General features: G+C 40.2%; 1 protein-coding gene across 1 annotated transcript in view; it reads left to right on the top strand.

Annotated features, from left to right (window-relative positions):
* Positions 1 to 15,058, top strand: part of CDHR3 (cadherin related family member 3) — a 68,794-nt gene that overhangs the window by 40,512 nt on the left and 13,224 nt on the right. Inside the window, exons 9-13 of the mRNA XM_077163201.1 lie at positions 7,427 to 7,598; positions 8,830 to 8,932; positions 9,823 to 9,921; positions 11,723 to 11,949; positions 13,970 to 14,141. Coding sequence (XP_077019316.1) covers positions 7,427 to 7,598; positions 8,830 to 8,932; positions 9,823 to 9,921; positions 11,723 to 11,949; positions 13,970 to 14,141 — 773 coding nt within the window. The remainder of the gene's footprint in view (positions 1 to 7,426; positions 7,599 to 8,829; positions 8,933 to 9,822; positions 9,922 to 11,722; positions 11,950 to 13,969; positions 14,142 to 15,058) is intronic.

A 15,058-nucleotide genomic window follows, 5' to 3' on the forward strand; every position in this document is an offset into this window, starting at 1 on the left:
GATATGTTCATTGGCACCAGTGTGCTGGGTACAAGGAGGCAGCATGGCTGTGTGCCAGGCGGTGGGTAAGGCCTGGAGGAAGGCGGGTGCCCTTGTTGTCCCCCACTGGTCTGTGCTCTGGTTGAGGTCCCCAGCTTTCCCAAGCTGATAATTAATATGCCCAGAGCTCCTATGAAGTCATTAAATCCTCAGAAATAGCCCTCACTCTGGGTATAAATTGTCAGCCACTTGGCTGAAAGAGTTTGGCAAGCTGTTGTGCATGAGAGGAGCAGTGGAGAAGTTGAATGGTGCAGAAGGGGGCTGGGCATAGTCGCCTTTGCTTGTGGAGGGAACTCATGGTCAGAAGGCAGGGAGCTAGGGCAACCTGCCTATGAGGCAGAGATTGATCAGTGAGGGGATGTGGTTTTCCAAGTCATGAGTTTGGGGAAGAAATAACCAGTGTCAGGGAAGAATGAAAAAATATGCCACTCAGCCCTGGGGGGACAGAATGTGGTATCTTCTTTTTGGAGTACCCAAAATGTCTGGCTGCAGGACTCTGGGTTCCTTGGATAATACTCAAGGCTCAGATCCTCCAAATCTTCGGTGAGTCTGTATAGACTATGATGGAACTTAAGGTTTACAGTGACTCTAACATAGACAATAAAGTATCACTCCTGCATGTATCAACTTTCTTGAACACGTCTTCAAACCACTCTGAATCACTCTTTCTTCATCTATAAGATGGGGAGGAGAACACAAAACTCATGGAGATGAAGAAATTAGAGATAGTGTTTTAAAAGCTATGAATAATACTTAATTGTAAAGTAATCATGTTAAAACACTGAATGAAGCTGCATCTGAGCTATAGGGTTTTTTTTTTTACTATTATTATTACTTTTATTTTTTTCCTCTATATTAACATTCTATATCTTTTTCTGTTGTGTTGCTAGTTCTTCTAAACCGATGCAAATGTACTAAGAAACGATGATCATGCATCTATGTGATGATGTTAAGAATTACTGATTGCATATGTAGAATGGTATGATTTCTAAATGTTGGGTTAATTTCTTTTTTTCCGTTAATTAATAAAAAAAAAAGCACTTGGTATGATATAGCACATAATTGCTGTTTAATAAATGGTATCTACTTTAAACACTTAATAGAATCACAACATTTAATGCAATCAAGGCAGGAATGAAAACATTTGGACTCTAGTCTTGCTGAAATGCAGAGGTGATCTTTGCCAATAAGGCATCATGGAAATTCTGTCATACCTGCTAGAAAAACTTCTTTCCAAGAGGCAAACCCAATTATCTTCAGTAGCCCCAAAACATCTTTGCTGCCAGACTGTTTTTGCAGGAGAAGTCAAGCTTCCAGTACTCATTTTTTGTTTGTTTTGTTTTTAAATTAGGGAAGTTGTGAGTTTACAAAAAATCATGTATAAAATACAAGATTCTGTACACTACCCTACCACCAATACCTTGCATTGGTGTGGAACATTTGTTACAATTGATGAGAGCACTTTTTAAAAATAATAGTACCCTTTTTTAAAAGTAGTTACCTTTGTTAAAATCGATGAAAAGTTATTAAAATAATTCTATCATCCATTATTTACATTATATGTATTTTTCCCATATAACACCCTATAATTACCACCTTGATTAGTATCAGACATGCATTATAATTCAAGAAAGAACCTTCTTATACTTGTACTGTTAATTATGGTCCATCATCTATGCTAGGGTTTCCTATGTTGTACAATCCTGTGTTTTATCTTTTAATTTTTATTCTAGTAATATATATATATATATATATAACCTAAAATTTCCCCCTTTTAACCATATTCATCTATATATTTCAATGCTGCTGATTACACTCACAATACTGTGTTTCCAGTACCACCACCCATTTTCAAACCTTTATCATCAGCCGAAATAGAAATTCTGTACAAGTTAAGCATCAACTCCCCATTTTCTAACCCAGTCTATCTCCTAGTAGCCTATATTCTAGAGTCTAACACTATGAGCTTATTTGTTATAATTAGTGCATAACAGTGGGATTGTGCATTATTTGCCCTTTTGTGTCTGGCTTATTTCACTCAACATAATATCCTCAAAGTTCATCAATGTTGTCGTATTATCAGGACTTCATTCCTTTTTACGGTTCAATAATATTCCATGTGTATGTATGTATCACATTTTGTTTATCCTTTCGTTGGTTGTTGGGCACATGAGTTGCTTCCATCATTTGGCAGTTGTGAATAATTCTGCAGTGAATGTTGGCAGGCAAATACGTGTTCACGTCCCTGCTTTCAATTATTTTGAGTATATACCTAGTAGCAGGATTGATAGATCATAAGTCAATATTATACTAAGCTTTCTGAGGAACTGATGAACTGTCTTCCACAGTGGCTATACTAGTCTACATTTCCACTAACAGTATATTTATCCACTAATAGTGAGTAATTTATCCTATTTATCCACTTCCTTGCCAACACTTATAGTTCTTTGTTTTGTTTTGTTTGTTTGTTTATTTTTTATTTATTTATTTTTATTACTTGGGCAGGCACTGGGAATTGAACCCGGGTCTCTGGTATGACAGGCAGGAATTCTGCCACTGAGCCACCATTGCACCACCCTCATTTTGGTTTTGATTTGCATTTCCCTAATATGATATTGATAATCTTTTCATGTGCTTTTTGTATTTCTTCTTTGGAAAAGTGTTTATTCAAGTCTTTTGCTCATTTTTTAACTGGGTTGTTTGTCATTTTACTGTTGAGTACAGGATTTCTTTATATATTCTGGATATCAAACCCTTGTTGGATATGTGGTTTCTAACTATTTTCTCCCATTGAGTAGGCTGCTTTTTCATTTTCTTGGACAAAGTCCTTTGAAGACAAAAAGAATTTAATTTTGAGAAGGTCCCATTTTATCTATTTTTCCTTTCATTACTTGTGCTTTGGGTATCAAGTCTAAGAAACTATTGCCTACCACAAATTCTTGAAGATGCTTCCCTTCATTTTCTTCTAGGAGCTTTCTAGTCCTGGATTTCATATTTAGATCTTTGCTCCATCTTGATTTAATTTTTGTATAAGGTGTGAGATAGGGGTCCTCTTTCCTTCTTTTGTGTATGGATGTTCAGTTCTCCCAGCACCACCTGTTGAAGAGACTGTTCTGTCACAATTGAGTGGATTTGGCAGCCTTGTCAAAATCAACTGACCATATCTTTTAATCCTGTATAGATTATTGTAATGCCAGGATACATCTTAGAGTATATTAAGCAGATAATCAAAAAGTATTGGCAAAGTCCCCTGAGGGATGGGAGAAAAATATGGAACTATTAAACCTCACCATCAGGGAATCCCCTGACACTGTCAAACTTTAGGGACACCCAAATCAATAGGGCATGCCCTCGATCAAGAGGCTTACTCTTGTGAAGCTTATGTAGGTAATGGAGAAGCTTAGACTACCTATAGGTATGCCTAAGAGTTACTTCTGGAGGACCTCTTTTGTTGCTCAGATGTAGCCTCAATCTCTCTAAACCCAACTCTGCAAGTGAAATCATTGCCCTCCCCCCTATGTGGGACATGACATCCAGGGGTGAAAGTCTCCCTAGCAACATGGAAGATGACTCCCAGAGATGAATCCAGACCTGGCACCATGGGATCAACAATTCTATCCTGACCAAAAGGAGGAAATAAAGTGTAATTAATACAGCTTCAGTGGCGGAGAGAGTTCAAATAGAGTTGAGAGGCTACTCTGGAGGTTGCTATTCTCAAGCTTCAGGTAGACCTCGCTACCTATCATAACCATTCAACCCCCAACCAGGACCATTTTAGTCAATCCTAAAGAACACCTAGGGCAATATATAAGATTCCACAAAGGTTCCATGCAATAGATAACTTTCCAGAAACCTACAAACTCCAGATGGGTCTCAGGTCCAGATAAGTCCTGAAACCTAGCCCAGTCTCTCCAGAACATCTCCCTACCTCATATTAGTTACAGACCCTTCCAATATGAAAAATTTAGAATTGCCATAGCCCAAACACCCCTAAAGAGAGGGATGGAAATATCAAAGGTGGTGGTGAACCTATACAGAGAAGATAGGTTTTAACAAATGAATAGGAATACTGAATCATTAAATTGATATCTCTTTTAGTCTCTAGTATTTTAGAGCAGCTAGAAGTAAAAACCTAAAATTGTGAAATTGTAACCCACATCAAAGTCTGAAATATGTTCTACAACTAATTGTCGTGCTGTGCTTTGAAATTTATAGGTTTTTTGTATATGTATTTTTCACAAAGAAAGATGGAAAAAAAGTTGATTTTGATGATAAAAAAATATTTAAACCCTCTAGCTTCCTATATTCTGGAGCAGCTAGAAGGAAAAATGTGAGAGGATCTTATGTTAGCCCATGACAAACTCTGTGATCTGTCCTGTGACTATTTGTTGAAGAGTGCTTTGAAAACTATTGCTTGTTTATTTCTTTGCTTTGCATATGTGTTATATTATACAATAAAAAAAGTTAAAAAAAAAAACAATTGACCATAGATGTGAGAGTCTATTTCTGAATTCTCAATTTGATTCCATTGATCAATATATCCATCTGTATGTCAGTACTATTCTGTTTTGACCATTGTATCTTTGTAATATGCTTTAAATTCAGGCAATGTGAGTCTTCCAACTTAGTTCTTCTTTTTTGAGATATTTTTGGTTATTCAGGGCCAGTTACCCTTCCAAATAAACTTGGTAACTGGCTTTTCAATTTCTGCAAAGTAGGCTGTTGGAAAGTTGATTGGGATTGCACTGAATCTGTAAATCAATTTGTGTAGTATTGACAACTCTTAAAAAATATATCCATCCAAAGTATACAATCAATGGCTTACAATATCATCACATATGATGATATGTGCTCGACCAGAAGACTCTGATTTGGAGGCAGCCTTTCCCATTTGTGTTGTTTGCCTAGACCCTGAAGTCAGTTGATGTTGGGTCCCTGAATGCAATCCTTAGTAAACCTTTATTGAACAACTGGTACCAAGGTGTGTCAGGAGGCCCTTCTGTGTTATTAAATCTGTCAGGACATAAATTGGGATATTCCCAATCTTCAAAGCATGGGAGTGAGGGGTGCAGGGGTGCAGAGATTTTCCCTCACCAAATTATAAACTCCTATAGGCAGAGGCCAAAATTTGTATTTCTCTTCTATTCTCAAGTAGTATGCTGTTCTCATAAAATATCATCCATTCATTCAACAAATATTTATTGAGTGCCCATCGTATGCCATGGACAAAGCAGACACAAATCTCTACCCTCATGGAGCTTATATTATGGGGAGAGGGGGGATGGACAATAACAGGATAAATAAGTAAAATACATAGCACATTGGATAATGATGAGTGATTGCCAAGTTTAAAACAGAAAGGTGAGAATGGGAGAGGAAGCAGTGGGTAGGGATTGTTGATGTCTTAGATAGGATAGCCAGGAGAGGCTACAGAAAGTGAGCTTCATGGATGTTTGTGGGAAGAACATTGCACAAGAAGTGCAAAGATCTTGAGGCCAGGGGTGGTGGAGTATTCACAGAACTTCAGGAGGTCATGGTAGGGGTGATTAGAATGAGGAAGGAGAAGGAGGTGATGAAGTCAGAGAGGTAACTGGGGTGGGAGAAGCACATCAGGAAGGGTCCTGTGGGTTAAGGTTAGAACTTTGAATGAAATGAGCCATTTGGGACTTAGAGCAGTGACTTGCTGTGGCATATTTAAAATGCAATTTTATTGATATATATTCACATACCATGTAGTTATCCAAAGTGTACAATTAATGGTTCACGGTATTATCATATAGCTGTGCATTCATCATCACACAATTGACTTTTTTTGCTTTTTTGAGGAAAATAACATATATACAAAAAAAGCAATAAATTTCAAAGCATACTGCAAAAATTAGTTGTAGGACAGATTCAGAGTCTGGTACTGGGCTACAATTCCACAATTTTAGGTTTTTACTTCTAGCTGCTGCAAGACACTGGAGACTAAAAGAAATATCAATATAATGATTCAGCACTCATACTCATTTGTTAAACCCTATCATCCCTGTATAATTCCACCATCTCTTTTGATCTTTCCCCCACTCTTTAGGGGTATTTGGGCTATGCCCATTCTAACTTTTTCATGTTAGAAAGGCCTGTTGATAATATGGGATAGGTGGATGGAACTAGTTGATGTTCTGGAGAGGTTGGCCCCTCTATGTGTCAGGACTTATCTGGCCTAGAAACCCATCTGGAGGTTGTAGGTTTCTGGAAAGTTACCCTACTGCATGGAACCTTTGTAGAATCTCATATAAAGCCCTAGCTGTTCTTCAGGGTTGGCAGGAATGGTTTTGGCAAACTATGATAGGTAGGAATGTCTAGCTGTAGCTTGCGTAAGAGTCTCCAGAGTAGCCTTTTGACTGTATTTGAACTCTATCAGGTACTGATACCTTATTTGTTATACTTCTTTTCCCCCTTTTGGTCAGCATGGCATTGTCAATCCTATGGTGCCATGGCCAGGCTCATCTCTTGGAGTCATCTCCCACGCCACCAGGGAGACTCTCACCCCTAGATGTCATGTACAATGATTTTACTTGCAGAGTTGGGCTTAGAGATAGGCCACATCTGAACAACAAAAGAGGTTGTCTGGAAGTAACTCTTAGGCATAACTATAGGTAGGTTAAGCTTCTCCACTACATAAATAAGCTTCAGAAAAGCAAACCTCAAGATCAAGGTTTAGCCTATTGACTTGGGAGTCCCTAATATTTGACACAATATGAGGGATATCCCTAGTGGAAAAATTTAATAGTTCTATATTTTTTCTCCCATTCCTCACTTTGCCAATACTTTTTGATTATCTACTCAACATACTCTGGGCTGTATCCAGGTATTACATTAACCCATACAGGATTATAGACCCTCATTCCCATTCTGGGCTCCCTGTGCTTGAGTTGTTTAAATGATTTATTCAGACAGGTTGAGTTAGATTGTGTGCTACCGAAAATTTAGGTTCTGGACAAAATAAACCTCTCTTCCTTTGGTCTCATATAGTAGGTGATTTTCTAAAATGCAATGTCTTCCTTCGCCTTGTATTCTGAATTACCTTAATCCTGACCTGATTGTCTTCATTCTGGTCTCTAAATACCGGGTTATACATGTAAAGCACAGCCTCTCAAAACCTAAAAATAACAATTACCACTCCGGATTAGTGACAGTGCTATGCCATTTTAGCAGGATCCCTCTGGTTGCTGGGTTAAGAAGAGTTTGAAAGGAGGAAGGGCAGAAGCAGGAAGACAGTTAGGAGGTTGTTTCAAATAACCAAGGACTTGCTTTGAATAGAAATTTAGAGGTGCCTGGCCTAAGACAGAAGGAACACTTAATCAACATTTGTTGGGGAAAATATTGAATTGTGTCTTTTTGCCAGCATTATGGTGGCTGAAAGAGAAGCCAAGGGGACATTGCTTCTGGACCTGAACAAGTTCTGCTTTGATGATGACAGCGAAGCACCAAACAACAAATTCAACTTCACCACGCCATCTGGAGTGGGGAGCAGCAGCAGATTTTTACAGGATCCAGCTGGCTCTGGGAAACTGGTGGTCAGTAACGGTCATTGCATCATTTAAAGGGCATCGGGGAAGGTGGCCTAACATGCATAGTGCATTTGCTACCCCATAGAGAGAAATTTCCAAGGTAACTCCCCCTCGGAGTGGCTGTAACTAACAAACTTAATAGTGACTGTCTTTTCCCCATTTGCTCTTTATTTTACCAGGTTCTGGGAATCATTTGTTACACATTGTTGGGCTTGAGGTGCTAAGGACTGGCTTCTTTCTTGCCTAGTACGCAGTTTGCCTGCCTATTTACTGTGCCTCAGCAGTGATATTAGTGCCCTTTGAGTTCAAGCACTTTTATTTATTTCAGTGCTCATTCCTGGCCCATGGGAATGTGAGGTGCAGGAGAAAGCAGGTTCAAGGGTGTGAGCGCTTCTTGGTAAATTAGGTGTGGTAGAGTCATTGTAGACCCAAATAGGAATGAGAAAATGAAGTTGCATAGGTAGCAACTAAAAAGAGACAGAAGCAGAACTGGTAGGGGACGGACATAAACGGGCTTTGTGACCTTACACAAGAGCTCCTGCGGGAGGGGTGTGGGGAGGAAGAGGGAATGGAAGAGCAGGGGAAGGAGGTGGGGAGCTTCGAGAAGAGTGAGCAGGCTGCCACCCAACCCCTCACCCACCTCCTTCTCCACATCCCACTCCAAGCCCTCCTTCAATCCCCAAGAAAGGGTTGTGAATTTTCATTAATTCATGTGTCACTTAGAAAACAATTTCTATCTTTTTCTATTTAGGAAATTAATACACATTCACTGAAGGAAATATAGAAAGCACAGAAAAGCATTATCCTTTCACTGATAACCATTGTTGATATTTTGATATATTTCCTTCTTGTCTTTTCTCAATGCATGGATTTTATGCATAATCCCATACATAAATGCATAGGCATTTCAAGTAATGACATTATCCCTGCATACAGACTTCTATATCCTGCTTTTCTTCAGTGAATCCAAGGTTCTGAGGCTATGCTATTGGGTGCTTGTGCTTGATGAACGTCTGTGTACATAGATTATCTCTTCTGATAGATTCTTTAGAATAAGGTCTTTCAAAGTGAGCAAAGGTAGGGACAGAACTTTTTAAAACTTCTCATATATATTGCCAACATGCTGTCTGGAGAACTTTTGCCAATTTACACATCTACAAGCAATATAAGAAAATGTCTTTGTCAGTACTATAAATAGGACTGTTCTGTTTAATCTAATCTCTCTCTTTTAATCTAGTTGATTGGTGATCTGGATTATGAAAATTCAAGTAATCTAGCAACTGGCAATAAATACACTGTAATAATCCAGGTGCAGGATGTCGCCCCTCCTTATTATAAAAGCAAGTATCATTTTGATTTATTTCATGAGACATCCTCCTGAGTAGCAACGACCAAACTGTGCCAAGCAGTATGTGCTAGGTAATTGTGTTCAAAAGGAAACTTCAAAAGACTCAAACCCTTGGGAACCATCCCAGTTTCCTCCCTACCCTGCACCAAGACCTTCTTCTGTGTCACCTCCTAAAATCTCATGGGCTTCACTCCTCCCTGCACCCCTCTGCTACTGCTTTTAATGCGGGGCAGTCCTCTTTTCCTGGCTGATCTACAGCATTTAAGAGTGTCATATGGGTCTTTCTACCTTTCGTCCCAACTCTCTCCAATGCACCCTCTACATTTCTGCCAGTGAGTTTTAGACATGCAAATGCCATCATATTATTTCCTTGCTTAAAGCCCCTGAGTGTGTCATTCTAACTTTCAAGTTCAAGTTCAAGTTCAAGCTCTTTGGCTTGGCATATGGGACTTTGATCACCTGGCCTCTGCTGAGCCGGCAGGCATCGCTCCCCTTGAGCCCTTTTTCTTACCAACTAGCCAAACAACTTGCAGTTTTCCTTGGTGAATTATGCTGTTTATACCTTCAGATCTTTGTGCGTGCCTAGAACATTGCCCCCCACTCCACTCCATTTGTCTAACTCTAAGTGTCCTTCTAAGGACCAGCTTGCCACTTTCTTCTGGAAGCTACTTGTCCTTCAGCTTCCGCAGTGCCCCGCAGGCAGTTATAAAGGGCGTTGCCCTAAGCGCCCTGACGACAGGGTCTGCCGTGTCTCATTTGTCTTGTAGTCCCAATATTTTGCACAGACCCTGGTACATTGAAGATACTTTAAAAATGTTGAGAAGGCAAATGGGGTGAGAACAGAATAGTGCGATATATTTTTTTTCCTGTTTCTATTTTTAGATAACATCTACATTTATATCCTAACAAGGCCAGAAAATGAGTTTCCGCTCATCTTTGATAGGCCGTCATACGTATTTGATGTGTCAGAAGTCAGTCCAGGTAAGTAATAGATAAGACAGGGTTCACAGTGCTCTCGAGGACTCCTTCAGCCAAATGCAATTCTGCAGCCGGAAAGCTTCCTTGGAGAGGCCCAGAGTGGTGTTTTGAACAGCAACTCACAGCTGATTAGTGTTTATTGCATCTCTTCTTCTTTTTTTTTTTTTTTTTTCAAATTATCCTCACTGTGGAGGAGCCCTTCAGGTGAATTCTGGATTTTGAAAACTGTTGATTAAACCGCATTTCTCTGAAACCCCTCATCGCTTTCTTGCCTGTTTGCCTGATTCGTTAATCTTCCCTTTTTGTAGCCTAAATTTTCTCTCGGTCTCCATTGTGATTTTTATTCAATTCACTCAGAGAATTGAAATTTAAAAGATAAGGAAAAAGTTTCCCATTCTCAGATCTCCTTCATTGAAAAACAAAATAAAGACATTTTTCTCTCTCCCTCACTAGCATTCACTGGAGGCCTTCTTTCCTGCACTTTATAACGCCTTGATTTCTCTAGTATCTTCCCTGATTAAAGAAAAAGACTTCCCCTGCTGGCTCATTTCTTCCCATCTCTTCCAGTTTGGAATAATAACATTAACTCTACTACAACCTTAGACTTCTCCCCAGCTTTTGATCCTTTAATCACGAGTTACTTTTTCCAATATTAAAACAAAAGCACTCCCCTCTAAAATTATCTGCCTCCTCCCTTTATGATGGTCTCCATTTCCTGACATTGAGTTTTAAAACAAAACACAAACAAGAGGGATCAAAGAAAATGTTTTTAATTCCTTAAACCTTAGCCTGCAAATAATAAACATGAACAGCAAGAACAGGCTTTGTATGAATCTACAGTTCTCACTACAATTACTTTTGTCACCTTCTTTGAGTCAAGCACTTCACTTAGTACTAGAGGGATATAGTTGAATAAGAGGTTTCTGCCCTTGAGGAGTGTAATTTGTGAGAAAGAATTGTACAAGATGAGCAAGCCAGAACTCTAGCAGCCCCACCAAGATCTGTAAAATGAGAAAAATCTAATGGTATTTAAAAATTTATACTCTATAATCATAAGTTGCTAAATTCTTAAAAATCATTTTAAATCTCATTTATAAAAGCAATTCATACTCATTACAAAAATTTGAAATATACCAAAGACTTAAACAACACTGCCACAAAAAGATGTATGCGTGAGGATGTTCTTTGCAGTATTGTTTATGATAGCAAAATAATTGGTGTGCCTGTAGTCCATATAAAGCACTGGAATTGTCTGCAATACTAATATTTCTTTTGCATCTCACAGTACTGCTTGGATATAGGGCTGGTTACCTAGTGGGTGCTCATTAGAATTATTTGAATTTAATGGAATTGAATTCATAAAACATACGGTGTTTGAACAGCAAAGAGGCCTCTAAAATTCTCCCTCCCAGCAGGGATGAGGTCTCTTCTTGCACCCCACCACCCCTTTCTCCTGCAGGACTGATCTCAGATGTAACTTTTTAAAAAATATTTTTATCGAGAAATATCCACACATATATAATACAATCATATTATGCAATCAGTGGCTCACAATGTCATCACATAGTTGTGTATTCTTCGCCATGATCATTTTTAGAACATTTGCATCACTCCAGAAAAAGAAATAAAAAGACGTAAAAAGAACTCATGCATCCCATACCCCTTACCTCTCCCTCTCATTGACCCACAGTATTTCAATCTACCCAGTTTTTGCCCTGTATCTCTCCCTATTATTTATTTATTTTTATCCTCACTCTTTTTTTTTTTTTTTTTTAATTTATCAGATCTAATTTTATTCCTCCAGCTAGAACCCGGATTGGACAGGTGCAAGCGACTGATAAGGACTTCCCCCAGAACAGCATCAGGTACTCCATTTCCACCGGAGGGGCCAGCCTCCAGCATCCAAACGTCTTTTGGATTAACCCCAGGACAGGAGAACTCCAGCTGGTGACCAAAGTGGACTATGAAACAACCTCCACTTATAGCCTCAGAATCCAGGCCACCAACAGTGAGGACACGAGCTCAGTCACCGTGAGTGGGGCTGTTGTCTGGTGTGCTCACACCAGCCCAGTCGGTGGGTTTAGGGTCACTCTGACACTCTTGGGATGTGCTGCAGCATAAGGAATCTTAATAGGACACGTATTGCCGATGTGACAGGAAACCAGTCGTAATGTCCAGGACACACATAACTGTGCCCAGGAAACAAAGATTGATGTCTGAGGGCACAAGTTTGTGGGTGCCTGGGAGAAGTACTGAGATTGATGAGCAGGTGTTGGATTATCTGCTGAATCCACAAAGCCACTCTGGGACAAGGTCCCCTGTTGTCCTTTAAAATCTCCCTTTGCTTCCAGGGTGGGCTGGTGGGGGGATGTACACTACCTGGAAGTGAGCTGTGATTTCCTAGTTGGGCATTCCCCCTCCAAGAGTAATTTTGGTAGGTTCCTACCTGACTAGCCGAGTATACTGCTATACTTTTCCGTAATCTTTAAGGTTGAGAATCTTGGGAAACGCAGATTCTGATTCAGTAGGTCTGGAGCCTGAGATCTTGCATTCTAACACGCTCCCATTCGCTGCTGCGGTTGCTGGTTTACAGTCATATTTTAGGTAGCAAGGGTTTAATGGGTCAGTGCTGTCTGCCGTTAGGACTAGCTGAGGATAATGTAATGGCCACAGAGATGGAACTATTGTGCGGGGGGGGGGGGGGGGGCTTTCCATTAGAAAAGTAAAAAAGCATGAAGGCAAAATGAACTCTTGGTCAGTGGCAGGCAGCTCTGTGTGATACAATGAATTATTGGTTTAGAGTTAGAAGATGAGTTCATTTCTCAACTTTGATCCCAATTTTCTGAGGGGATCTGAGCAACGCTTATCTCTGTCCCTATTTCTCTATCTTTTAAATGGAGATTTGGCTGGTAACCGAAAGCCTGAAGAGTCCAGTTTCTCTGGTGATTTGCTTTGAATTAGTAAGATGGTGTTTTTAATGATGAGTGAGAGTCGGCATTGCCAGCTAAGGAAAGGATGTGCTACATTGGTGATAATTGTGGTATTTGTTAGGCTGTTGTGGGTTTTTTTTGTTTTTTTTTTTGAGAAAAAGAATGGACTACTCTTTGGAAGCTAGCAAGAATGAACATTTCAATTTATTCCTGGGTTCAAGAATAGCTGAAATCCCCAAATTTCAAAGACAGAATGAATACAACTCGAAATTCATATTCTTTTGAAAAAGGGGGATGAACTAAACGATCACCTAAGTCCCTTTCAAGGCTGACAGTCTATGATTCTGGGCTGGCAGGCATCCCAGTCCATATTCCAATTCACCAGGCTAAAAAGAGTTGTGAAAGAGAACAGGCTGGCCCTGCCTGTGGCAGGTGAGCTCTGCAGGCTCAGTAAGGTGCTGATACACAGTTACAGGTAAGATCCTAGCTTAAAGAGACTCCTCTTATCCCAGTAGTTTCAATCCTTGGCTGCATAATAGAATCATATGGGAACATTAAAAAAATAAATGCCTGGGACCTACCCTCTAGAGAGTTCAAATTACTTGAATGAAGCCCAGGAATGTGGAGGAAGCTTATAGCCTATCCTATAATAGAAGCTCTTTATTCCAAAGTTAAAGCCTGAACTTCCAATTCACAAGGAGGCAGTGAGCAAGAATGTTCAAGGAGTCACTGCAAATCAATAACCATGACTAGAAAACAGCTCAGCATCATCTGGGGATGAACCTATGTCTCCAAGCACATGTGTGTGGGGAGTAGGTAGAATGCGTGCATGTACTATGCACACACACACAGGCTGTAGAAGTTAATAGCATTGGATTTGGAGTAAGGCAGACCTTAGTTCAAATCCCAGCTCTGCCATTCACCAGTTGAATGGTCTAGTTACCTAATCTCTCTAAGCCTCAATCGCTTCATCTGTAAAATGGGAATAATCATATTATCTATCTCATGTGAGGTTAAATGAGTTAGTCCGTGAAAAGTGCTTCCTTAGTCCAGTGCCTGGCACACAGTCAACACTCACTAAGTTTTAGTTATGAAGAACGATCACCTTCTTGCTATTCTAGGTAACTGTGAACATCCTTGAGGAAAACGATGAAAAACCAATTTGTTCCCCAAACTCTTATTTCCTGGCCATTCCAGTGGATCTCAAAGTTGGCACGAACATTCAGAATTTCAAGCTGACGTGTACTGACCTTGATTCCAGCCCCAGATCTTTTCGGTATTCCATTGGCCCAGGTACAGTACTTGGTTTGGACAGTCCTGGACCCCACTTCTGAGGTATGCTGGTGTTTGAGGCCTTAGCAGCTATTTAGAGGGAAAAGGGTTGGGGTCTGCACTCACCCATGGATCTAGGCACAGTGTGCATGTACGGGGGGTATTTGGAAAAAGGAAAGCAGAGAATGCAGAAAATCTGGTGGCTTCAGTGCTTCCCAGCTCTCCTCTTGACCTCTCCTTTAGGATCCTCCCTAACTCTTCCCAGATCCTCTACACATTGCTGTCCACAGGCCCAAGGGAGGATGAATCCCATCGGTGGTAACCCCAAATACTCGTACTAATGAAAGAATCATCAATCATGTTTGTGTAATTAAAAACCTTTAGTTCAATTCTTCAACCATTTCTTTTCCTGGAAGCTTGTAGTGGGGGCAGGGAATCCCAGTCCTCTCTCTGGGATGAAATAGATTAAATGCATTTTGAAATGTGTCCTCAGTAATTCTCCTCTGCTCCATTCATTTTCTCTCTTTAAAAATATACCATTGTGGGGAGAAAAAAAAAGAAAAGAAAGAAAAAAGAGCACCCCTCAATGGAAATTAGACCAAAATAGCTCATCTAATGAAGTGCTGGGGCCAGAGATTTAAACCCAAACATGCAGAGCAATTCCATGTGAAAGAGTAAAATCCATCTCGGCCGCCTGCTGAGCCTTGGCAGAGCAGGAACTCGAACAGCAGGAAGCCTCTCGAGCCGTCTGTGTCACAAAACCCAGGGGCAGAAACTGCCTCGAGACTGCAGTTGCTGAAGATGGAAATAATCCATACTGAGAACCCCGAGGCCTTTACAGTGCACTTCGCTGCTAAGGGAGTGAAAATTGCATCATCTCCTGCTCCATTTACTGGTTTTCAGTCTGTAATGAGTCTGGAGCCACCGGAGGAATGAGC

This window comes from Tamandua tetradactyla, chromosome 1 (genome assembly GCF_023851605.1).
Source record: "Tamandua tetradactyla isolate mTamTet1 chromosome 1, mTamTet1.pri, whole genome shotgun sequence".
In the NCBI taxonomy this organism is placed as follows: domain Eukaryota; kingdom Metazoa; phylum Chordata; class Mammalia; order Pilosa; family Myrmecophagidae; genus Tamandua; species Tamandua tetradactyla.